The sequence below is a fragment of the Podarcis tiliguerta genome (genome assembly GCF_965153285.1).
Source record: "Podarcis tiliguerta genome assembly, chromosome: 11".
Taxonomy (NCBI): domain Eukaryota; kingdom Metazoa; phylum Chordata; class Lepidosauria; order Squamata; family Lacertidae; genus Podarcis; species Podarcis tiliguerta.
Window position 1 is genome coordinate 2,700,359 of NC_139544.1, and position 25,547 is coordinate 2,725,905.

At 44.9% G+C, this 25,547-nt stretch overlaps 1 protein-coding gene across 1 annotated transcript in view; it reads left to right on the top strand.

The window, feature by feature from the left end:
• The first annotated feature begins 11,699 nt into the window (after positions 1-11,699).
• Positions 11,700-25,547, top strand: part of RORB (RAR related orphan receptor B) — a 144,216-nt gene continuing 130,368 nt past the window's right edge. Inside the window, exon 1 of the mRNA XM_083403466.1 lies at positions 11,700-11,872. Coding sequence (XP_083259592.1) covers positions 11,866-11,872 — 7 coding nt within the window. The 5' untranslated portion in view covers positions 11,700-11,865. The remainder of the gene's footprint in view (positions 11,873-25,547) is intronic.

A 25,547-nucleotide genomic window follows, 5' to 3' on the forward strand; every position in this document is an offset into this window, starting at 1 on the left:
CAGAGGTAAAACTGTGGGTCATCCACATATTGACAATGTCTTAGCCTAAACCTCTGGATGACTAAGCCCAGGAGCTTCATGCGGATCACAAAAAGCCCGTGTGTGTGTGTGTGTGTGTGTGTTAAACCCGGAGATGGATGGAGCAACTTAATTCTGCTTTGCTGTTGTTCAATCATAGATTGTTGCTGCCTCTTTTTGTGCAGGTATTTGAAATAATATGCTAAAAGACCACATTTAAATTGTACACATTTTGTATGCCCCCCCTTTTTTACGTAAAATAAACATATTTGGTGCACATCATAAAATATGGAGAAGTGCATTATCCAACCAGGAGTTTTATTCTGATTCCAAGACCATTTAGAAATTGCAGGGTTGGGTCGATCCACTATGAAAAGTGGACCCAACTAATTCTTCCTCCATCACTAGTGGAAACTTGAAGCCCCACAAAGCCATTGGCCTAGAGGTGGAACAGAAGTCACCCGGCTCTCCCTGCTGCAGGCAACCTGCCAAACAGAACCAGAGCACTACAATGCCTTATAGTGTTTTTCCAAACTGTACATTTTAGAAAACAGAAAGCACCCAGCAAAAATGTTAAGTGAAAAACATGAATATTTCTTTTATCATACAGGATTTTTTTATTTTTAAAAATGTCTGCAGTAATGAACTGCTAGATTGTACCAAAAGTGGGGGGAAATGAAAGGTGGAAAATATCTTCAATGAAGAGTACTTTCCACTGGGGACTCCACTGGCATTCAGCTGTCTCATTTAATTATCAGTTTCCTAATTCAACCATTATTCATGAACTTTGCCTTGTTCTTAAAGAGCTCTGAGCTTTGCTTGCCAATGTTATGGCATATTATGAAGTGTAGCTATGTGGTGGGGGAGGTGAATGGGGTTGGGGAGAATAATGCATCACTTTCCATTGCTGCCATGCATTTTCTTTGAACTCACTGCCCTCTTGAAGGTAGCAGAGGGGAAAGACCTTTTTTGACAAGCCAGATAACCCAAACTCTGTGTGGGTGTCAAATTCAGCATTGTGCAGCACTGGGTTGGCATCAAACCCTCTTGCATTATTTAAGTCAAATACAAGCAGACAAATTTGTGCAGCAAATCAGCAGTAAAAATAATTTGCATGGGGATCTACAGTGGTTTCCATTTGACTGCATTCCTCTCTGAAACCAGGTTGAAATAATTGTGCAAAAAATAAAAATGAAGTTCCTATCAGATATGGGCAAGAAATGTTGGGGTAGATTCTGCTTAATTTTAATTGGCAATTGGTAATCCATACGTAAGGCAGAAACATGTATATCACTTCTCCAGTTTTTCTCTCTCTTTAAATGAAGGGCCAGGAGTTTGAACTGAAACATTCCAAGGACCAATTGACTCCAGATCTTTTTGTTGTTGCTTGATTACTGACAATGAAACTCACTTGTTGAATACTCATGAGTGAAAACTACTTTTGTTAGCCATAATCAGATGTCATCTATTCCCATAAATGACTTTAGTGGTGTGGTTCAAAATTGGAGATGTGAAAAAACGGTACCTCAAAGGAGAGGGTGCACTCATTTGCTGTTTTGCCCTGTGTATATGTGTGTGTGTGTGTGTGTGTGTGTGTGAGAGAGAGAGAGAGAGAGAGAGAGAGAGAGAGAGAGAGATAAATATCTCACAACACATACATCTCTCTCCCCCCCCTCTCTCTCTTTCTCTCTGTGTGTGCTCTACTGACTACCCACCCTGAACCACTAAGCTCTACTTTCTTACCAAACACTGCTAGTCTCTGTTGCTGGCTTTCCCCATTTCTAAAAAAATTTAAATAACAGATTGGCAATCTTCAACTGATCCTATTTGGTCCTCATACTGACCCATCTGACTGGGTTGCTGCTTGCACACGGGGGCTCCACATTTGCAGGACACCAACACAACTGGGTGTCCTGGTCATGTGCTACAAGCTGTTGCTTCTGAGCTGTTGCTTGTGCAAAGGGTTCCTTTTTCAGACATCCATCCTGAATGTGCAAACATCAGAGGAAGGCTAGCCTGGAGACCTGGCATCTAGGGTCAGACTGGTAGTGCAGCTGCCGTCCACCTTCAGCTCATGTGCTCTGCAAACAAATTACAGGAGAACAAGGCCATGATCAGTCTTTGAATTGTGCTTAACCACACTCAACCTGGTAGAGCCCAGCAGAGTCTATCAAAAGTAGCTAGCAGAGATCAGAAGAGTGAGCCTGCAACCCCTGTATCAGGGCCTATGAGGACGCAGGAAGTTGTCAGGAACAGGGATGAGGGGGCATGTTCTACCTTGCAGCAAGCTATGCAGAACTGGGGCTATGTTCGCATTAGGTGTCATGAGAGTTGTAAATGGCATATAAAACTCAACCCCACCCCCCCACCCCAGAGTCTGCAACACACTGACCTATCTGTTTGGCACAGTGGACTATGTCTGTATGGCATATGAAAATGTGGTTTTGCTTTCAGGTTTGTTTGTTTGTTTGTTTTGCTAGCTCTGATCAGAGATAGTAAGAGACAAGTAGTGCTTCTGAATACCTGTTGCTAGAAGCCGTCGGAGGGAGAACACTCTTGTGCGAGGATCCTTCTTGTGGGTTTCCACTGTGAGAACAGTGCTAGACTAGATGGGTCATTTGCCTAAGCCAGCAGGCTCATCTTACGTTTCTAATTCATAATCATTTGTTTCTGTGCTCTTTTCTGCCCAATGGTGTTTTCATTGTGTTCTTTTGGCAGAGTGAGATTTACTTTGTATATAATTGTCACAGTACCAAACTCAATTAGGAGGTTGTTGCTCGGGGGGCCATGATATGTTGTTCTTTCAAATGGGGGTGAGCCAGCCTTGGTGTATTTAGGGATGTCTTTCTCATTCTGCTGAGTGGGACCCTGGATGTCTGCCCCAAAGTCCTGTCTTGATGGCATTGCTGCTGGCTATAAACATCTTATATGGAGAGCCAACTTCATATCTGTCCTTCTCATACATTAAACAAGCTACAAAACACTTACCGGTAGTCTCCCTGCTGTTCTCACTATACATCTCAGTGAAGAAATTGGGACTCCACACTGTTCTTAGCTAATGTGGTATGCCAGCATTGGAAACCACCTGCCCATGGGCCTAATTAGGTTCAGCAGAGGTCCTGATTTGGCCATTTCCCCCTAAGATACAAAGGTAAAAAGGTAAAGGTACCCCTGCCCGTACGGGCCAGTCTTGACAGACTCTAGGGTTGTGCGCCCATCTCACTCAAGAGGCCGGGGGCCAGTGCTGTCCGCAGACACTTCCGGGTCACGTGGCCAGCATGACATCGCTGCTCTGGCGAGCTAGAGCCGCACACGGAAACGCCGTTTACCTTCCCGCTAGTAAGCGGTTCCTATTTATCTACTTGCACTTTGACGTGCTTTCGAACTGCTAGGTTGGCAGGCGCTGGGACCGAACAGCGGGAGCGCACCCCGCCGCGGGGATTCGAACCGCCGACCTTTCGATCGGCAAGCCCTAGGCGCTGAGGCTTTTACCCACAGCGCCACCCGCGTCCCTAGATACAAAGGTACAAAGATACAATTGGGACCCTTCAAATATGGCCTTGTATTTGACACCTTTTCAATTTGGTGCCAAATGTTAACCCCATTGGGATTAGTTCCACTCAGGAGGTATTGATCAAATCCCAGATGTATGCAGGACCTGACATCAGTGCTAATCAACAGTGGCTCCTAGGATCGGCTGCTCTCTGACATTCCCCAAAAACATTCCTTTGCAGTGAGGTGTATGTTCAATCCAGACTGCAAAGAAAAAATGTGTCACCCAACAGTGTGGTGACATCAGGTGATTGGCAAATGGGCAATCCCAACCACCTGTCAAAGTGACCCACAGGAGGGAGGCTGTGGGTGCAGACCACTGGCTGAATTCTGTACCTCACCCTGTTGTATGCTATGGTTCTACCAGAAAGCGATGACTAGTTTAATTTCATGTGTTGGTGTCTGCCTCTTTCTTCTGTCCCTCAGCTAGAATCAGCATTGCCTCCACATTCTTCGTGGGTATCAAGCATACTGATTCAGTGCACTTACACTAAACAAAACAAACAAAATCTTCATCTGGAAGTACCCCTAGAGAAAACTCCAAGCATGTCACAGCTAATTTTCCTTTAAAAAAATGCAAATTATCTTCAAGTCATTGAATTTCATGTATTAACAGCAATAATCCTGAAGAAATTGGCCATTAATGAAGTTAACAACCAGTTTGCTAAAGTGCAAGTTGCTATTGGCATCACCCCAGGTCATTAAGTCAAAAACCATCACTTGTTAATAATGACTGGTTTTTTTAAAAAAAATATATCATTGCTTAAACACCAAATTGGCACTTGATAGGCATTTAAATAAGCTGGAGAACACATTTAAGATTAAATTTCTTCTTTTATCAGTGCAGGCATCTTACAAAAGCTTGTTAGACGTTTCCCATAAAAAAATAAATGTAGGAATTTACTCAGTGCTTTGACATATATTCTCTTCCTATCATCTGTTTTATATTATTATATTAATTAAACTGAGCAGCCCTGTGTTTGTACTACTCTGTGTCCTCCTCAGCCCAAAGCTTTCTGATAAAACTGCCTGCCTATTATAATAATTCTTAGTAGCTTGCAAAAATAATAGGGCCTATGAAAGTAAATTCAGCCATTTTAAAGCCTAATGTGATTGTGTTGAACAAGACCATACTGAACAACCCTGCCCAGGAGAGATTGAAATTGTAATTCAATGAAATTATTTGGCATCTTTATATGACTCTTACACAACACATTCTGGTACTCTGTGCTTACAAAACATTGAATTATTAAGGTGCATCCAGATGTGGGGAGATTGCATTAGTTTTCCTGATTATAATGCTATCACTTCTGTCTTGCTTTCTAACATTGCTTCTCCTCCAGTCCTTCTACATATGCTTCCCCATGATTCTCCCATGAAAACAGCAGGAAAAAACAGTATGGAGGTGTGCCGCCACAAATTTCATCACTTTACTCTGCGGTTTTCCAGATTAAGGGGTAGTTATTCTGGAATCAAATAACTTGGAAATGAACTCAAACATAATATGGAAATTAGCAGTTGGGAAACGCAGGGGAAATAAAAAACCTGCCATGTGAATGCAGCCTTAATGTTTTGAACATTTGTGCAAAGAGTAGCCTCTCTTTGAAACAGTAGAGCAGGCGAAAGTGGGGGAAGGAGAGACCTGCTAAAATACAGGCTAGCAACTACAGCATGCAGAAAAGTTGCTAAGGCTTCCCTCATTACTTGAGTTGGCCCACTACAACGGGCCTCCCTCTTTCTGAAGAAATGTTTGCCGTTCTTCGTACCCTGTGCCAGCCTGGAAAATTAACAGCACAAGCATTTACCAGGAATCTTGAGAAAGGATGTGGAACCTCAGAGGCTGGATATGTTTAATGTATCAGAGAAAATGTGATATTCAAACCTATGTTTGTTTGTTTTAATGAAATCCCAAAGAAAATTTTAACACTACAATATGCAGGTTCACAAAAAACTGAACATTGTCTTAGAACTTAAAACTCAAATCTCAAATTCAGATTCTGACCTTTCTTTTAATATCTGCATGCACATAATCTCCTTTAAGAAGGGAAAATAAAGGAAAATAAAAAGTGTGATGTTTGGTTCTCCATTTTTCATTGACTGTTAAAACCAGGGTTTGTTTGTTTTTTCAGCAGAAAGCCAGCGGAACTCAGTTCTGGCACCTCTCAGGTGGGCACCATTGCCATTCTAAGAGAATGAGGGAGGTGTTCATGGTGAGTTCCGGCACCTCTTTTTCTAGAAAAATAGCATATGTTAAAACAAGCAGATATAGACACATTCCCCACTCACACATTCTCTAAAGGGTGTGTTCTGGTAGTGAAAATGAAACAGGTGTGGGAAGAGATGTGTATTCTGCAATACTGATGCTGAATTTAGACCTCATGTCAGACCATGGTTCAGAAGTTCAAACTGTGGTTTAGAGCTGTGTGACTTCTTTCCTTTCCATAAAATATTCCCATCTGTAAGAGAAGTAGCCTCCAGAGGTTGTAACTGGTTGTAACTATAGTTTTTCCATTCAGACTTCATGACACTTCAGAGCATGAAACTTAGAAACCCACTTCAGAGCATGGATTTTGAATCTGTCTTCCTGCCCACTCTCACACAATAACTTTTTCAATTTGGACACAATACCATGGCATAAGCCATAACCATGATTCAGGATGAATTCATTCTGAAACATCATTAATCTTTTCTGCCTCTGGGCCAAAACTAACAAAATGATTTTCAATAAGGACAAATTTAAGGTTCTACACTTAGGCAGGAAGAACTAGATTCACATGGGAGATATCTAGATTGCCAGTAGTACATGTGGAAAGGATCTGGGGGATCTTAGTAGACCACAAGCTTAACATGTGATGCAGCAGATGAAAGAAAGAAAGAAAGAAAGAAAGAAAGAAAGAAAGAAAGAAAGAAAAGCTAATGCTATTCTAGGTTGCATCAACAGAAGCATAGTGTTCTAATCAAGGGGGCAATAGTTCCACTCTATTCTGCCTTATTACAACCACACCTGGAATACTGTGCCTAGTTATGGGTACTACAAGTTAAGGAGGATATTGACAAGTTGGAACATGTGCAGAGGGCAACTGATCAAGGGGAAACCAAGAGCAGATTGAGAGGTGATACGATAGCCATCCTCAAATATCTCAAGGGCTGTCATGTGAAAGATTGAGCAAGCTTGTTTTTTTCTGATCTGGAGGCTAGGACCCAAACCAATGGCTTCAAGTTACAAAAAAAAGGAGGTTCTGACTAAAATCAGGAACTTTATGAAAGTAAAGAGCTATTTGAAAGTGGAACAGTCACCCTCAGGAGGTGGTAGACTCTCCTTCCTTGGAAGATTTTAAGCAGAGTTTGGCTGGCCATCTGTTATGTATGATCTAGTTGAGATTCTTGCATTGCAGGGGGTTAGACTAGATGACCCTTAGGGTCTCTTCCAAATCTACAGTTCTATGATTCTAAGCTTTATTTTGTTGTTCTGGTTTTTAAAAATCAAACCATAGTTCATGAAAATTGTAGGATATAGATAATCATTCATAAATTACAATTTATAGCTAATTTTGAACATAACTGTACATTTGAAAAAAATAGAAATATATTTTAATCAATAAATAGTATTTTAAAGTACATTTCTTAATGTGCAGGGGAAAATTAAGGTTAGAAATTGCATCTCAGTATTGTAAAATATTGTGAACATTCTAGAGGTACAGTATGATCTTTAGAAAAATTAACACTTCATGTTGATTCAATTAGAAGCATAGATAAAATATTAGGTCTGGGTTTTTTACTGTGCTGAGCGAACTATTGAATCTAATAATGCATAAAGACATAACGTTAATAATATTCTTGTGAAATATTTTAAATTATGCAACTGATTATGTAAAGTATTGCTAATTTAACAAGTTTTTCTTGGTGTTTTTAAAACACACCTTGCTATACAAATCAGAAGAAAATGGCATGCCCTTCAAGAAAAGGGAAGTATATTAATGCAAGCTGACATAAAATGAATGATAAGCTACGCAGGAGTTTGACTAGACATAATGTTTCTCTGTGCATGCCTTATGTATCATTTTAAAGCAGAGAGTAGCAACAAAGAAGCAGGGAAGAGTTACATAATGCAGAACGTGAGCTCCAGCTATAGCTTCACAGAGAGAGATGCCTGTGTTCTTGAAGCAGCAGAGACAATTTTCTGCTTCCATGTTTGTAATGCAAATGCTTAAAAGAAAGTTTTCAAGTACTGTATTCAGTGACTTCTGGAAGGTTAGGAATGCCTGGTATTCAAGTTATATTTGCTTCGGGCAGATGCAATTCAAATATTGCACAGTGCCCTATCCTGCTTTTTAATGAAGCACAGAAACAAATAGTGATTCTGGGTCACATAATTCTTTCTTTCCCGAAAACAGAAAGAGGGGTTATTTGAAGGGGGTGCAGAAGCCATTCAGTAGGTGCAGAAGGCTTAATGACTATGTTTTCTCTCCAGTAATTTTTAATGAAGTAAGTAAATTAGGCATAATGTGGTACGATGTTAATGCAGCTCTGATTGTCGTCGCTTAGTTGTTTAAGAGTAATGAAGTGCTGCGCCCTTTAAGCATAGCCTTAAAATATGTCGCACACACAACTGCAGAAAGGTGCTTCTGCTGCTGACTATTCCGAATGCAACTTTTCTTTGTTCTACCTGAAATCCACACATATGAATGATGTACCTTTGATAATTCTTTATTTGTTTTCAGCTTGTTAACTAACATATTTGAAACTAAGCAGAGGAATTAGACTCAGTTTTTTACCAAATAAAATCCAGCCCCTGATCCAGAAATTTATATAGGCATCTGATAGCAACCTAGTGCACGGAATGGATATTTTAAGTGTACAGATTTGTAAAGAATCCCGTTCTGTGGTGAGAAAAAGAGATGATCCAGTAGTCTCCCTTCTACATGTGCAAGTAAGCACACCACTTGATATCAGGAAGCTAGATGACATATGCAGATCCAAGGTTGTAAGTGTGCCTGCGGATGCACATCAGCCTTGGGAATCCCCACAGAGCCAGCACAAGGGAGGCAAAAATGCAATGCACATGGGAATGTGACTCTACTTATGTGCTCTTGCCCCCCCTCCACTCATTACTAGGCATGCATTACTACTTAGCTAAATCTTATTCAGAGTCATACAGCATAATAAGGGAAAAAAATTAGCATGCCTGAGTTGCAATGAATTAGCTCAACAAGAATGGTCGTGTGAATATTTCTGAACTGCAGCACATACTATTGCTGATACTGCATAGATTAGCACTAAACAGGAAGTGCAGAAAATGCTTCTCACCACATTTGAGGAATAGGAGGAAGAGGAGATTGAATATGCTTGTTTCATTCATTTTGCATCTTGCTTCAAAAATTCTGATGGTCATTCTGAATTCTATGAGACTGAAAGCAATATTCACAAAACTTCAAAAACATTGTTCATTGTCTCAGACCAAAATCCTAGTTTGCAACTTGAATGTGAAATTACCTGAATTTTGCAACTGAGTTCTCAACCAAAATAATACATGCAAAAAAAGTGCCTCTTAGGAGGAAGTGTGCACAAGATGCATTTATATGTGCAAAATGCTTTGTATTAGGGGAATTTATTGTAAACATGTGTATATCAGCCAAACCACCATACAAAAATGAGTATACGAGAAATGTGCATGGAACGAATAATATTTTTTGGTGCTGATTTATTTATTTTTAAGTTTGCAAACTGACATGGCAATGGGACAAACTGAATTTAAACCTTTAAATGATAAAGAACTGGTAGAAATAAGTATTAACAGACTCATTTATCCCTCTCTGATGAGCTCAGACATTCTTCCCTACATTCAGTGAACATGGTGAGGAAAGGACTAGAACCCAGTCTGATGCATCCACCTCTGAAATCCGCTAACCAGCTAGCCCCAACCTTGACCTCTACACACACATATGCAGTACAAGGTGCTTCTATATAGACTATGATTGAGAACTGTGATCATGCAATGTTCCTCACACAAGCCTCCTCGCACAAAATTGCCTTTCTTGCCTCATGTGCAGGTAGAGTCAACATGCTCAACCCTGCATGAAGGGTACCTATGAAGAGGCCTATTATTGAAGCAGTATCACTGTACAAATGGAAGACCTCAGCAGCTGAACTGGCAGCTGGATTTTCAGTGTATACATTTGGGCCACAGAACTACACAAAGGAATTGGTCCAACATGATTTGCATGTCCACTTCAGTACCTACCAGACAAGGAGGTAGAAACTTCAGTCAAAGCAGGGGCTTTGAAATCCTAGGTTTGGGCAGTTCTGTCTATGCTGAGCCTGTCAACTATTCTGAAGATCAGTATGGAATTCATCATTGCCTTCACAAATTTTGCAGGTGCCTCTTACACTGAATTAGTATGTCTGACATCCAAACAAAAGAAACCCTGGCATCTCCAATCACCCTGAATCCTTAGTAGGAGAGAACATTGTGACACTTTAAAGTAGGGTTGCAGAAACTATGGCCCTCCAGACGTTGTTGGACTCCAACTCCTATGAGCTCCAGCCAGCATGTGCAATGGCCAGGCATCCTGCAACATCTGGAGGCCACAGGTTCTCTGCTTTGAAGTCTCCCTGGCTTTCTCTGGCCTGCACTTAATAAGCAACAGCCTCCTGAATCAGAAGCATGGTGTGACACCTGGATTCAGATACTCGGGAGAGCTGCCCGCAAAAAAGCCACGCCTCAGCATATTGGGTCCTATGAATACAAATTGCTAAAGTGATTTGTATTGAACCTTATTTAGGTCACAGTAAGTGGTGTCTCCCCAACCAAATTTTTGCCACCTTTCCTCTAGAAGGCCACAGATTGTAGTGATGGCCACTGAACAGCTCCAACAGATTCATGGAGGACGGAGTTATCAGTGACTGTGCGCTTCATCTCCCGTGTGGGAGGCAGCTCTGCTTCTGGATCCGGTCTCTGGAGAGCGCAAGAGGGAGAGGGGGCCCTGATGGCCCGCTTGCGAGCCTCGCCCGGTGACCAGGCGGCTTCTTCGGATGTTCTCACAGCTATTTGAAAGAAACCATGTCGAATAAATTCTATGTGTTGGACGGTTTGCCTCCTGTTGAAGACGGGAGCCTGCTCGCAGGAGGCCAGAAACAAGCAAACTCTCGACCATATTCTGGGCCAGGAAGAGAAGAGCAGAGAGGGAGGTCCGGGCGGGAAGTTCAAAGGGACAAGCGGGGCTTCTCGAAGGGCGCCCCCTCAGCCGCGCTCTCCCGTTGGGCGCTTGGGCTGCTCGGCCCCGCTATCTGCCCGCGTCTCCTTTTATAATCTCTTCGAGCTATTTGCGGGTGAGGGACTGGCAGAGGTTGGGGGGCACATTTCCAGAGGGCGAAGTCCTTCGCGTGGCCTCCTCTGCTTGCCGGGAGAGCGCAGCTTTGACCACACGGCGTCTCGTCGCCCAGCGAGAGGCGCGCCAGCCCAGGCCAGCTCCGCGCCCGCTCCGCGTCTCCGCGCGCCGGCGCGCCTTCTCCTTGGCCCCGCCCCCCCTCGCCCCCCGCGTCCGAGCCGAGCTTCTCCCTCAGCCGGGCTCCCACCTCGGGCGCCTCCGATTGGCCGAGGCGCTGACAGTGGGCGGGGCTGGAAGTGGCCGGCTCCCGCCCGCCCTCCGCTATAAGCCTCTTGCCAGCTTTCCCTCAGCACCTCTCGCCCTCCGTCTCCCGCGCTCGGCGGCGCGTCCCTGTCAAAAGCCCAGCCGGGAAAGAAAGCTGCTCCGACAGGCGCGGGTGTCATGTGAGAAACGCACAGGCTCTGCCCTCCCCACGGCCGGCCCTTGTCTTTCGGCGCCTTTCCCTGCCGGCGTCTTCTTGTTCGAGAAAGAAACTCCCGTCCCCCTCGCGTCCTCCTCCCGCCGTCATTTCTCGCTCCTGCTCCGAAACTGACAAGGCGACCGCGACCCCTCCCTCGCCCGCCTCCTCCTCCCGCCGCCGCCGCCGCGGCCGGCGCTCCTCAGTTCCAGGGATCACAAAAGAAATCTCGGGAGTCGCGGAGAGGCGCGCGCGGAGGAGGGGCGGCCCGGACGCCCAAGCGCCACAACCCAGAAAGAGCCTGGGCTGAGGGCGGAGGCGATCAGCCTTTGCGTCTGCGAGCAAGAAAAGTGTGCGAGAGGCAGCCCGGTGCGAGCGCAGCCTCGGAGGAATGCTCTTCGCAGCCGAGCAGCCCCGCTCTCGCCGCCGCCGCAGCCTGCGCGCTCGCTGAGAAGGGGATTTTAAAGCTGGGAGCTACATGACTGCGCGGAGCAGGGAAGCGCCAGCATCATGCGAGGTAAGGATCCGCGGGGAGAGCGGGGCGTCGGGCGGCCCATAGGCGGCTGGCTTGGCGGAAGCCCCTGCTCCAGGCGCCGGGGGGGGGCGGGGGTCTTAACAAATCTGCTTCGGGGCGTCTAGGAGGGATCAAAGATGGAGAGGAAATGGATGCTGACGTTGTCAGAAAGTTCTCACGTTCGTGTCTCTTTTTCGGAAGCATGTCTAGTATTATTATTATGATTATTATTAAGAAAGGTGTCTCAGTCGGGCCCGAGCTCTTTCTCCGCCTGATACTCTAGCAGAAGTTTCATGAGCGGTTTCATCCTGCGCGACAACTTCTCCTGGAGCCTCTTCTAAGTTTGTGGGAGGCTTCCTTGGGGGCGAGTTCAGCACCACGCGCTTCCCGGGGAGAGAGGCTGACTTGGCGCTTCGGAGGCTCGCTCTTGGGGAGGCGGGCACAGAGTTGGGAGCGAGTTTCGAAACAGAGCCCCCCAACTCGGTCTTCCCCCGGTGGGCGCCCACATCCACTAAGCAGGTGGCCGGTGCTCAGGGATGGAGAAAGGGAGCGCCGCTCTTCTTTTCAGAATAAAGGGGGGGGGCGCACGTATTTGCGTGGAGAGTCGGGATATCTTGGTCGGCGCACTGAGTGCAACTTAGCCCAAGGGGTGCAGGTCAAGACCGGAGGCAGAGCATCCCAAACTTGAGACGCGCCCATTTTTAGGAGGGGCCGCGATCCCTCTGCATGCTTGGCTATAGCAAGTCCCGGGGGGTAGGAGTGGCAGCTGGAGGCTCCCCTTGGCACAGATGGCTCCTTTTCCTGGGCCCCCTTGGTGTCTGAGTAGTGGGGCACCTTCGTCCACCTATGCAGGTGGTCCCCACAGACAGGCATCTCTCTCGCGCTTAGCCTGCTGGCATCCCATTCTTGTTGACTGTCTTTCTTTGGAACTCATCACTCGTGGCACCATCGGTCCTTGTTCAGTGGCACTCGCCGTCCTTTGGCATCACTGTTCGAGTCCAAGGCTGGCGGTAGGGGTGGGGAGGCGGGGTTTGAAGGGGGGTGAGCTGAAATGTTTGAAGGACAGGGGGCTGAGCTGCCTGCGGCCGTGGATCCTGCCTCTTGGAAGGACTGCCGGGGTGTCCCTCGGCCAGGAGAGTCCCCCGAGGTGCGGTTAGGTAATTCTAGGCTCCGGACTCCATGGCCTTACGTGCGGGAGGAGCGGCTCTCTCTTTAGATGGTAACGTGGACTCCTTCAACTACTTCAAAATGTGACGAGCTCCCCTCCCCCCTAGCTTATTCTGCTGAGTGGACTTTTCTGAAGTCTCTCTGAAGCCGAAGCCCCACCCCCACCCCGCATGTTGACTCGACTCGTTTTTCATTTCCGAGGGGTTCCTTGAACCAACACCTGCTTTCACCTCTCACTCTCCTCCCCCAAAGAGACCCAAACCATCATTCCCAACCTCCATTTCCCAAGCACATCCCACCACTCCACGAGTCCACTCTCAACTGTTATTGCGGCCACACGCGGATCCTAGTACTCCAAGTTATCAGCCTCCTATTCCCTAAGCCAGTGAAACTCGAGTTTGCTGCCGTGGGCCCTCTCCGGCCTGATCCTTATATTGATGTATTTATTCCAAGTGCTTTTATACCGCGCTTTCAGTCAGAAAAGATCGCAAAGCTGTTTAGAAAGGTCCCCAAAGCATTGGATGGAGAGGGTGGGGGCGCAGGGAGTGGAGTCCAAAAAAAACCCCGCCCAAAGTTGATTATTATTATTATTATTATTATTATGTGTATACCGCCCTTCACCCAATTCATGTCCTTCTTACACCACTCCTTCCGTGCAAAAGTGTTTTTCAAATGATAGACTTACAGCTCAATCCTACTCATGTCTGTTCCATTGAAGTCAATTGTGCTTACTCCTAGGTAAATAGGTTAGGATTGCCACCTAAAACCAAAAAATAAGGGGGAGAGGAATGCATATTACTCTCCCATTCAGCGCGTTTTCCGCTGGACCAGAAGCCTTCGGCCGCGCCGGTGGCACTGCTCCATCTTTCTGTCTTGCGCGCCTAACGGAGCTTGCGGTCTGCTTTCTCGTTGGTCTTCTGACCAGCGCTCTTGGCCCTGTTCTCATGTTAAATAAGGCCGGCCCAACGGGCTTCCCGCCCCTTCACTCAGTAGTGGATTGGCCGGTAGCTTAGAAGAGGCACCCTTGCGTCTTCGCTACCCAAGCACGCAAACTTTAGGATTGCGCATGGCTCTGTTTCGCTCGCTCTTACTGGGCCGCTCAGAAGTCTGATGTGACGGGCGCTTGCGCGTTTCCTCGCTCCCAATATCTAACCCACTCCCTACTTAACCCGGGTCCCTTTTAAGGAGACTTCGGTAAAGCTGGGAAAGGGGCGGGAGAGTCTCACAAACTCAACTCACGCTGGTTGCTGGATATGTATTTGCTGAGTGAACTTTTCTGTCTCTGCTGTCTCTCTCCCGCAAACGAGTAGGAGGCGGGGAAGGCAAAAGCGGAGATAAAAACTGACAGCGCCCTCCAATGCAGAAGGGAGGGGGGCGTATGTTAACTTGGTATGATGGGGAAGCAAAAAAAAAAAAACCTCTCTGTGTGCGCGCCCTCGGTAACAGTCTCACTCCTCTCTAGATCCCTGGAGACAGGCCGTGCGCAAAGGGATTTGGGGTTGGGTTTTTGAGGGTTGGGTTTTTGAGGGTGGTTGGGTGGGGGTGTCGAGGGGTTCAATTTTAACTTGTTGATCTAAGGAGAGGAGAGACTCAGGGCTCATCCAGAAATCCTTTTGTGCAGTGTTTCTAGGCAAAGGTACGAGTTCGGGGTCGGAGCGAAATTCCCGATTCCTACTAAATAATACTAATACCAATACTAATACTAATAATACCAGAAGCGAGGGGTGAGATCCCTGGGTGTTGATGTGAAGGAGCAGTTTCCTTCATACCTGTAAGGATTGTGGCTGTGGGGAAGAGGTGCTGTGCGTTGCAGGATGACTTTGAGCCTAGGGACAAAAAGGCGGATGATGATTCCCCGGGAGCGCAGGTCGGTCAGGGGTGCTTTGGAGCTGAAAGCAGGCCGGCCCGTAGAGGGGCGCGCGCAGTCGGATCGACCCTGCTGGAGCGGCGGCCTGTGCTCTGTGGAGGGCCGGAGAAGGCCTGACAGCAGGCAGTGCCGTGGGCGCTTCCTTGCCATTGCTGGGCCTCGGAGAGTGGAGGAAGAAGGAGCAGCACTTTGGGCGGGGGGGGGGGGAGGGGTAGAGTAAAGAAAAGCTGGGAAGAAGCCGGGCGTTTCATATCCACTCCATTGACGCAAATGTATATCTTTTTGTATGGAGAGGTTCCTGGGGTGAGGCTGGCCTGTTGGCTTTCTGACCTCGCAGCTCAGTATCTAGGGAAATGCACTCTGCGCGCGCTCAAAGCCATTCTCAGCTTCGATTCTCACTTTAGATGAACTGGGTTTCAGAGGCTCGGCTGCGGAAATCTGGGGTTGTTTCCTTCCGGCCTTCTCTTGAGTCCTGTTTTTCTGATGGACTAGGATTCTACAGTGGCTAGAATGGACCACGAGGGTGGGAAGTTCGAAGTAAGATCGAGGACACTCCACACATGCCGGAAAAAAGCCCAAACGGATGACCCGGCTTATGTAGGAAGTGGAGCTACTGCAGCATTGTAGAGTTGCTATATTTTGAAGAGCAAAATGACGGCCATTCAAAGCAAATAAATGCAATTTGTCTCAAATTTTGCCCCGAGAAAGAGGACGTGTCCTGGAAAAAGAGGACACATGACAACCCCATTAGATTCTAACAGTCTTTTATGCCGTGCATGTTTCCTTGCTGTGTTCAATGGGGCTTACTCTCAGGTAGGTGTCCACAGCGAGTGCTAAGCACACTTATTAGGGAGTAAGCCGCTTTGAGATGAGTGAGATTTCTTTCGGGGGTGGGGGAGGGCATGCTCCGGCTTGAGTTGCGTGCTCGGACTGAGTTCCATGGGACTTCCAAGTTGACATCGCTGAATCGACATTTTTTGTGTTGGGATATTTGGAGGACAAGATCCTGTCGGGTCATATGCATGAAGAGGTGGCAAGCATGAGCAGTGGAAAACCAAGCGAACCACCAGATGTGCGGAAATGCGCTGCCAAAATAGAAGGCGCCGCTCTTGGTTTTGGGGAAAGCGCCTTCTGGACTCGGATAAGGCGCTTCTCTGATTCGGAAGCCTCGCGTAGTTCTGCGGCCTCCCATTTCCCTTGGCCAGGGAAGGTTCTCCTTCACCCGCGTAATGTAAACCTTCGAAGAGCATTGTTGGCGAGCGATGACCTGGCTATGCGACTCGAATGGTCCTGCAGGTCGACCAACCTCGGGCATTTCTACCTGGGGAAGCAAACCCTATAGCGACCAACTGTGCTTACTTTCGAGTAAGCAAGCAATAGGATGGGGACCATGCACGTCCAGTAGCTGGGTTGCTGAGCACAAAAAGGGGCGGGCAATGATCTAGAAGGTGTAGCTGACTTGAGGCTCAATAAAGGGCCTGTGTCAGTCCGACCAGCCACTGTCTGGTCTGAAACCCAACCGTTTTGCTTTTACCTAAGCTATGAATCCGGCAGCATCTGCTGTCTTTTCTCCGTCTGTCTGTCTCTTTTGTATGTTTCTGTGTTGGAGCCGGGGCTTGTCATGTGCTCCACTGACCCACTTCTTTCGGCTGAGAAAACAAGTCCAGAGACCAGGGCAGGATCCCCTCCGCCCAGTCTCCAGCGCCTGGCAGGCAGAGATTACTCAGCGAAAGCTATCCAGATTTTCCAAGCGCTTTTCTTTCATAAATATTTGTATAGGTTCTATACATCACAGGACACCACACACGCACATCTTGCCGACGTCTTCCTTAACACCACGCGTGAACGGCAGTTCCATTTGGACTGTAGGTTCCTTGCACGTAGAATCGGCCTGAAAATAAATTTGCAGGACTGACACTTGGTTTTCCATTTACTCCACAGACAGATGCAAACGAAGCTTCGGTGGGAAAATATAGAAAGGCTGAATTATAGTCCCTTCCCACCGAAAAATTGCGGGGTTCGTTTGTGTATGTCTGCTTTCCTCTCCATCCTCAATGTGCTGCTTTTACAATATCTGCTGTTCCCCACACACCAGTCTGGTTCTGTTCACCCTTACGCAGAATGAAGTCCCATGAAACTCAGTGCAACCTATTTCCAAGCACGCTTGGGGTGCAAGTTTGCTCTCATCTAGTTTTAAAAAGGGCCTTTGCACCATGTCGTCAAATCTGCCTGAATAAAACGCGAATGAAGAGGTTCCCCCCGTGGTTTCCCGAAGGATGCGAAATTCACATCCGCTCCAAAACTCCGATGGACCTTCCTGGATTGGTGGACTTTCCCCCTTCCTAAGTAAAATGGGTTTGGCAGCAGCCCTAACCTTTACCGGAAGGAGCTAAGGCCCAAGAAGTCAGCGGCATTTACTTCCAAGTAAGTGCCTTCCCACCGCGCTCCGCGGCTGCACGAGGGCACATAGAACTGCTGGCTTTGAAATCAATGCCACGGATGAGGCCCCGAAGGGGAGCGCCGTGGCTGCTTCCGTTTCTGCTGGCCCACCATCTCTCTGCCTCTGCCTCTTCTCGCTCGTGTCCCGCACGACCAAAGGCACCTCCTCGCCCCCTTCGCCTTCTCCCCCTGCAGGTGAGGGGGCCCCGCCACCAAGACCGCTTTCTCCTGGCAAGGCCCGCCCCCGAAAGTTCGGCCGAGGGCGGAGAGGGCAGCAAGAGAGCCAATCAGAAGGGCCTTCTCGTGACCAGGACTGGCAGGAATCCCTCCCGCTCGCCGGTTTAAGCGTTTTGTTGTGACGGGGCTGAAATCGGGGCCGACTCGAGGGCCTCGACGTCGGGAAACAGTCCGGGGAAACTCTCCCCCCCCCCCGCGCCCCTTTTCCTGGCGTACCACGTCCCCTCCCCGCCACCCGCCACCAGCTTTGCAAGCTCGGGGGGGGGAGGGGGCTGACGGCGGGATCTTGACGGCTGCGGCCCCCGCGGCAAAGAGCCCATCTGAATGCAGAACCTGCGGGTCTCTGGGCCGCCTTCCCAGGCGGTGGCTGCATTTCAGGCGGGCAGCCGAGGCGGGGAGCTGGCCTTTGGATCCCGCCCCAAGGAGCTGCGCCTGCGCTCGCTCCCGGCCCCTTCCCCACAAAGCAAGGGCCGAATGGCGTCCATCAGCCTGGAAATCTACGGGGCGGGAGAAGAGTCAACTCCGAGCCACGCTACAGCTCCGGTGTTGGTTGCCGGCATAGCTCCTCTTGCAGGAGGGGTGCAAGCTTGACCTGGGGCGCATAGGTTGGGTATAGCGATACGTGAAACATCAAGGCGTCTTGTAGCACCTTAAAACCCAACAAATATCTCATGGCCCACGCGCATTCCTGGATTAGAGAGTTCATTTCGTCAGATGTACCCGATTCCGACCAAGTGGAGTCCAGTCTGAAAAAGCGTTGCTAAGTTAAACCCAGTAGGCTTTAAGGTGCAACAAGACTTTTCTCCCCCCGCGCTGACCCTCTACCAGCTCTGCCGTCATCCACCGCTGTGGGCGGAGGCTTCGTCCCATGTCAGGGGTCCACAATGGTGGATGCAACTTTGTCTGGATCTGACCACAAATCCTAAATAAATCTGGGTGTGCTGAGCAATTTGCTTGCATTTATGAGTATCGGGCCTTTGTTACCACGGAAGAGCAATGAAATGAAACGTTGGCACGAAGCGCAGACAGAATAAATCGACCGAGTAAGTCAACGTGACAGACTTCTAATAGTGTAAAGCTGTGCTCCAAGCCCGCATAGCGCAGCCCGATCCTATGCACGCTTACTCGGAAGCAAGTCCCACCGTCCTCTGTACGGCTTAAGCCCAAGTCAGTATGGTTAGGCTTACATCCTCAGGCCCACTGCACTTGGTGGGGCTTCATGGCGAGGAAAGATGGTTCGCTCCGGTGCTCAGATTGAAGTTGGACTCAAAACGCCTCTCCCTTTGACATCTCCTTCTGCTGAGACAATGGTGCCAAATGAACCCCGATATGTCTTTTGTTTTATTTAAAACAACAACAACAACAACAGCGAGTATCCCAAACGCCGCCGGGTTCATCTAGGATCCTCCAGCCCACAATCCTAGAGAAGGTCTAGTACAATACTGTAGTGGCGATTCGTTCGATTTAGGACCGGAGTTGTTTGTTAATGGAATATTAATCACACCGCATTTTCAGTTCTGTCCCTGAAGGGGAAGAGGACACGGGAATCAATAGATTTATTGGCATTCAGCAAAATCAAAGCACGTTAACCTTGCGAGGCTGAACACGCGGTTATAGCAGAGGAGGCGATAAAGGTCTTATTTAGCGGCGATATATACAGTATACATCTCACCATCTCCACTTTCGAAATATCCCGCATTTTGTCGCTCCTCTCCTCCTCTCCATCTTCGCCCCTCCTGGTTGGTTGAACTTCAAACTTCAAGTCAAAGTAGGCGAAAGGGCGGCAGAAATGAATTGTTGATCTGCCAAAGTAACGTCTGAAGCGTGGGTAGATGAGGAGGGGGTCGGTCTGATTTTAAAATCCTGGGGGTGCTGTATCCCTGCCCTGACCAGAATTCGATGAGTTGCAGTGTTTTTTCAGATCCCAGAATGAGGCTATCTGTATTAAGGCGATTCTCTCGTGTCTTGTGCAACAAAATTTCACAGGAGCCTGGGAAGAGCCAAGTTAACGTTTTCCTGTAATTCAAGAATTCTCTGCTATTGCCACTGTATAACGGAACCACAGAAGTGTATGTAGCATCTGGTTTGATGCAAGCTTCTTTGTGCGTTTCACACATTGGTCTTGCCCTCTTCAACTAATCGCTGTGGTTTGCGATTAAAAGATCTCTGACTCGCAGAATTGTTTGTGGTTGTGAGGACGGAGGAGCTGACAGAAAAAATAACTAAAGAATTCATATGCAATTGTTAAAATGCCCATTTGAGCTGGAAATTTAAAAGGCACTGCCTGATTCTTCCAAAAAGAAAAGAAATGGAACATCTCTTGAACACCTTTTTCACATTAAAATACATACTTATAGAAACAGTAGGAAGTCCAGATTAAAAAGAACAAACACATCTAAATTGTGGCTTTCCCATGCAAAAAACCCATGGATTTTGATGCGCTGTGGGATACTTAAAATGTCGAGGGTTTTGATACTTCTTAGTGTTGCTGGGTCTGTAACCAAAATGGTAGAGAAGTGACAAGGTTAACTGAAGCTGATGATATCCTAAGCATGCCTTATCACTAATAAGTATCCACAACACATCATTTATTGTAAAGATGTGTTAAGCCAATACATCGCAAATTGTTTTCAAATCTGTACTTTTAAAACTTTACAGTGGCAACAATGCATTCAATCACAGCTTCACAAATCTGGCATTCAAGTGTGTGCGTGTGTATTCTTTTTAGCCTCAGAATAGGCCCCTAGGAAGTAGAATGGTTCCCCCAACAATTTGGAGGTTTTGGGGATTATAAAAAAATGCATAAAACTCAATCTTCATGACTCAAAATATATAATTTGTCTGACAGTGAAATGTAGGTAATTTCGCAAGATTATTAACATAAACAAATTTCTCCTTTAATTATCAATAATTGTGTGTTACTGAAACATGATTATTAATTCTGAATGCCATCCTAAGGAATGATTTTTTTTATTCTTAATTGATTTGGTGCAGTATCTGTGAAACAGTCAAAAGCTATCCATAATACATTAGGCAGAATTGATACTTTTATTTGAGTTGGTCACCACTGGGGTTCAGTTTTTATTGATGTGAGCAATGAAAAAAATCCAGGGAACCATTGACCATTAAATATACTATTTATATGTGGCATAAATAGATACGACCAGGCTTATTAAAGGAACTGTGAGTAGAAAGGCCTTCAATGACCATAAAACACAAGCCAACTTTGCAGCAATACTTAACAAATCTAGGGGACATGCAATGCTGTATGATTCTGCTTAGTACCTTGGATGCATTGGTTTCATTTTGCATGGACTGATACCTTTCCAGTCATATTACATAAATCTAGCCTGAAATTGAAAATACCATGATCTTTTTGAAACTCTTTCCATAGATTAGTATTTTTCTTTTCTCACTGTTTTTTTAATTAAATATTGAAAGGCTTTACTTTAGTAAAGTGCTTACAAATAAATATAAGAACAATTAAAAAAATATATTTAGCCACATTTGAAGCACTTTTAGTAATAACAATTCTGCCTTGGCCATATGTTTAACCCCTTTTAGATTTTTAAACATTATATTCTGTTAGACACAGGCCTTTTGAGGGTGAACAATCTAGAATATTATACGAAACAAATCATGTGATATGAAATTATCAGGGGGGAAATTTCAACAATGAAACCAAAATAATTATAGTACCAAGCATATGGTCCAAACATACAGAACTTACTTTTGAATTGCCCATGTTAATCGAAACAGTATTGGGATTTTTTTCCATTTAAAATTAGATATTAGTATTGAAACATATTCCTATTTTCAAAGGAAGGCCAAGAAACTTTAGGAAATGAAGAATTAATTTATAGTTAATTTACAGAAATATCTCACATTATAAAGCACATACTCCTTTTAATTCAAATGTATTTGGAATCAAATGAAATATTCTGTGACTTCTTAGGTAAAGCAAGGGTACAATTAATGCTATGAATATATTGTACCAGTAACAGCCACTTGCAATATTTTTGTAATGGTTATGTAGGGCAAGAAAGCAATATCAGAAGGGAAAACCCCCAATAAGCCATCAAGCTGCGTTTTTTCTTTACGCAATGGAGTCAGAGGAAAATGCCTTGGCGTCTGTGAAACTGAAGGATGTCTGCTTTTGTAACTGAAGACAAAGGAAGCACACAGGAATTAATATTGATTGAAGTAATCATCAGATGAATGGAAATTAGATTTACCAGTGTACCAATACAATATACGTGAGTCAGCCCTTTCATAGTCCATGTTGTGTCTTCAGTGCATGACCCTGCCCATTCATACCTTTACAAGTCAACCCACGGGTATTTTAATGACAATCATACTAGTTACTAGAAGTGTAAGTAACTATCAGTAATTACACATAACTCATAGTGAGCTAGATAGAGAGTGCAAAGAAATTCATAAAACATTAAATAAGAGCATCCTGAAGAATACAGAGACCTCAATGACTCATGGAGTCAAATACTGTTTGGATATTAATAACTCATTGTTGGGTAAGAATACCATTTAAATCATTCTTCTATGGTTTCTATGAAAACTGATTGTACAAGATCCTAGTAAGGTTACAGTGAACAGGGACAGTTTATTTTATATGTCTTTTTGAATGACTAAAATGTGTTGTTTGCCTTTTCCAGTTCAAATATAATGCAGTCTACCTTAGTTGGAATGTAAGTTTCATTTTAGAATTAAACTAAAATTAAGTAATGCCCTGCAGTAATAACATTTACGCCTGTACACCCAATACAATAAGGGCTATAAATTGCCATCTGTGTTATGTCTGAAAATGCCCTTTGATTCAAAGGGTTTCTTAGTGTTTACTTGGTTACCAAATTTATTACCAATATCCAATGTTGGTTCCTTCAAATTCATATACCGTGCTTCTCTCATTTTTCATCAAAATTACCTTATTAAGGTCTAAACTACAATTACACACCTTGTGCATGATCAAGCCAAGTCAGTCAGTGGATCCCTACTGATTTCAAAGGAACATCTAAGCAAATGCTTAATTTCCCACTGAAAGGAAAGGAAAATCCACATGCTTAATGTTTGTTTGGATCATGTCCATTGTGTTGCACCTTTCCAAAACACATAGTGCTGAGAATTTACTTTGAGAAGTGTTTGCAATTTATCTCAACATGCAAAGCACACTGAGTGTACTTTTTATGGTCTTATTATCAAACTATTCTGATGGACTGTAATTGTTTCAAGAACTAGCATGAGGCTGTATAATAAAATACCTAAGGGTTGTTGTTTTTAAGACAATTCCAGATTATCTCTGGATTAAAAGCTCCGTAAACAAAGTATTCTTTCAAGGAAAAAAAAAAGGTCAAGCATTGGTGGTGGATACTCATGAGATGAACTCATTATTTGAGAGATTATTTCATAGTCTACAGGGAAATTTTGCTATCCTGAGGCTATTCACATGAACAAGAAAAATCAGATTAGAATCTGTGTACTGTATGCCCATGTGAAATCTGGTGGCTTGAAGTTTTATGAAACGCAAAAGATTAAACATTGCCTGAGATAATCAAAGCTATAAAATCATTTAGCATTTTAGAAAGGGTGCAATCCTGGTCCCACTGAAGTCAGTAGTAAAACTCCAGTTGATTTTAAGGGATTGCTGCCAAGCTTTGTTGCCACAGAACTGTACAGTCTCCAAACTCCTGTTGAAGGTATGAGTATGAAACAGGAGTAAATTTTAAAACACCCCGTTGAATAGATGTTGTCAAGGTAGGATTCAGAGGAACTTCTTCCTCTGGATGAAGAAGGTGCTCTTTCTAATGAAAGAAGGTTTACTCTGCTGCAGGAAGTTCCTCTGGATTTAGCCAATACTAAGGAAGCGGGGAGACAGAAGTGCCTGGCGTGCTCTGGTCCATGGGGTCATGAAGAGTCGGACACGACTAAACAACAACAACAACAACAACAACATCAAGGAAGCGGGGAAATCTCAAATTTACAAAGTACTCAGAAGTAAGCTCAGTGGGACTTTGAGTTCAGTTGAGTTTATTCTCCAGTTAGTATGGTTCAGACTGTAGCCTTGCTGCCTTGATTCTACATACCCAGTTGACTAACAACACAACCCTACGTTTATTCAGAAATAAGTTCCATAGTGTCTAATGTGTCTTGCTAGCAAGTGTCCTTAGGACTGCAGCCTTAATAAGTAACACAGTTGGCTACCCAAAACTCAATAAACCCCCAGTTCCCAGAGTGTTGGATAATTCTCAGTTCGTCTTGCAGGAATAACTAGAGTGGCTTTATATTGTCTTATTAGACATTTTGTTAATGTTGTTTGGTAAAAGGATTTAGAGAAGACTGGGAAACTTGATCAAAAGGAAATTGACAAATATATAATTGGACCATTTTAACATGTAGCACTTCAGCCGGGTTTTGCAATTCCTTAATCTGAAATTTGAATGTAAAACATATACAGTACAAGGCTTTAAAATTCTCCCCCCCCATCCTGCTCATTCATACATGCAGTCAAATAGCACGATAGAGGCTGTCCAAAAAGACAATACTAGCATCGTATGTAGAGAAAACCCCATAGCTGTGTTCATTTCTTCCTGTTCTATTTTATGGCTGTTTGCATGATTTTATATTAAAGAAAGGACTTTGGCTGGATCTTTTATAATCTAAAAAGTATTAGTCTTTAATTCTATGCACAATTTTCCTTGGGTGTATAGGCTTCATGTCATTCTACCTATGCAATGTCACTGAGAAAAGTAAAAGAAAATATGTGTTCAGCTGATCAATGCACAATCATTGTTTTATAATTCCTTTATTAATTCCAATTTTGTAATTAACAAGTTGCATGACCATATTATGACATACTGTGCTATATTCCAGAAGGTGTTGGGATTTAATATTTTGTTGCATCTGCACAGTAATTGCCTGCACAGAGATTTGTGACTGATCATAGACTTCTGTGGGTGATATCCAAAGCTGTTGCTCCGCTTGCACAACAAACTTCTGCATGCACAATGGAACTACCTCCTTCCCCTGCAACCTCTGCAGTCCCCTCAAAGTATGCTCCAGAGTCCCAAAGGACCCTCCAGAGCAAATTATGGGGAGGCACAAGAACAAGGGGAGGTCGAGTTGCATGAACAGATAGATTCTGTTTCAAACAAATCTATAAGAAAAGATGGTGCTTGTATAATGGGGTAAACTATTTTACCAATAATATTCACTGCTGAACTGTTGTTGTAACAACTTTATTGTTCAAATGATGTGTTACTTTGCATGATCATTTGCTAGCTGCCCTGGAAGGGGAGAATATAATAATCTTGAATGAATGAGTGAAGTAATCCAGTACACACTAAAGAGTAATACAATTTTGCAAAAGTATTGAGGGATCATATTGGTAGGCTAAGTAGGTTCTTGGAACGGCATAATTCAAAGAATGCCATCTGTGCTGGAAGAAGCAGATGAATTTATGCTGCTCTGCTGTTTCTGGGGTGACTAGTTCCCTGTGTAAACTGAGAGTGCATTTCAAATGATTTGTGATATCATGGGGAGTATTCTTCAATGCATTCCAAGGGCTACTTTCTGTACTTCGTTTCTTTTGTAAATTTTTATACCTGAGTTGTTTTAAAGAGACCATTCAAATGTGACAAACAGGAATCTGGGAATGCACATACTTATGGGTGCACTTGGGGTGAGAGTGACTCAGCTCCCTTGTCAAGTGTACCTTTCATGATTGTGTAATGCTTTCTTCACTTTGTGAAGTTCTTGGACATATTCTTATTATGTACTACTCTCTGCAGGTAAGCAAAACCCACTGATCTGGTTCTGGGATGGGCAAAGAACCTGTATTAAAAATTACAGACACCAGAAAATTGTGCCTAGGCCACTTCAGCAGAGTTATGTGGCTTGATGTGGATTTTTACTGTGAAATGCTTACTGTTTACAAAAAGCTAAATGACAAAAATAGCA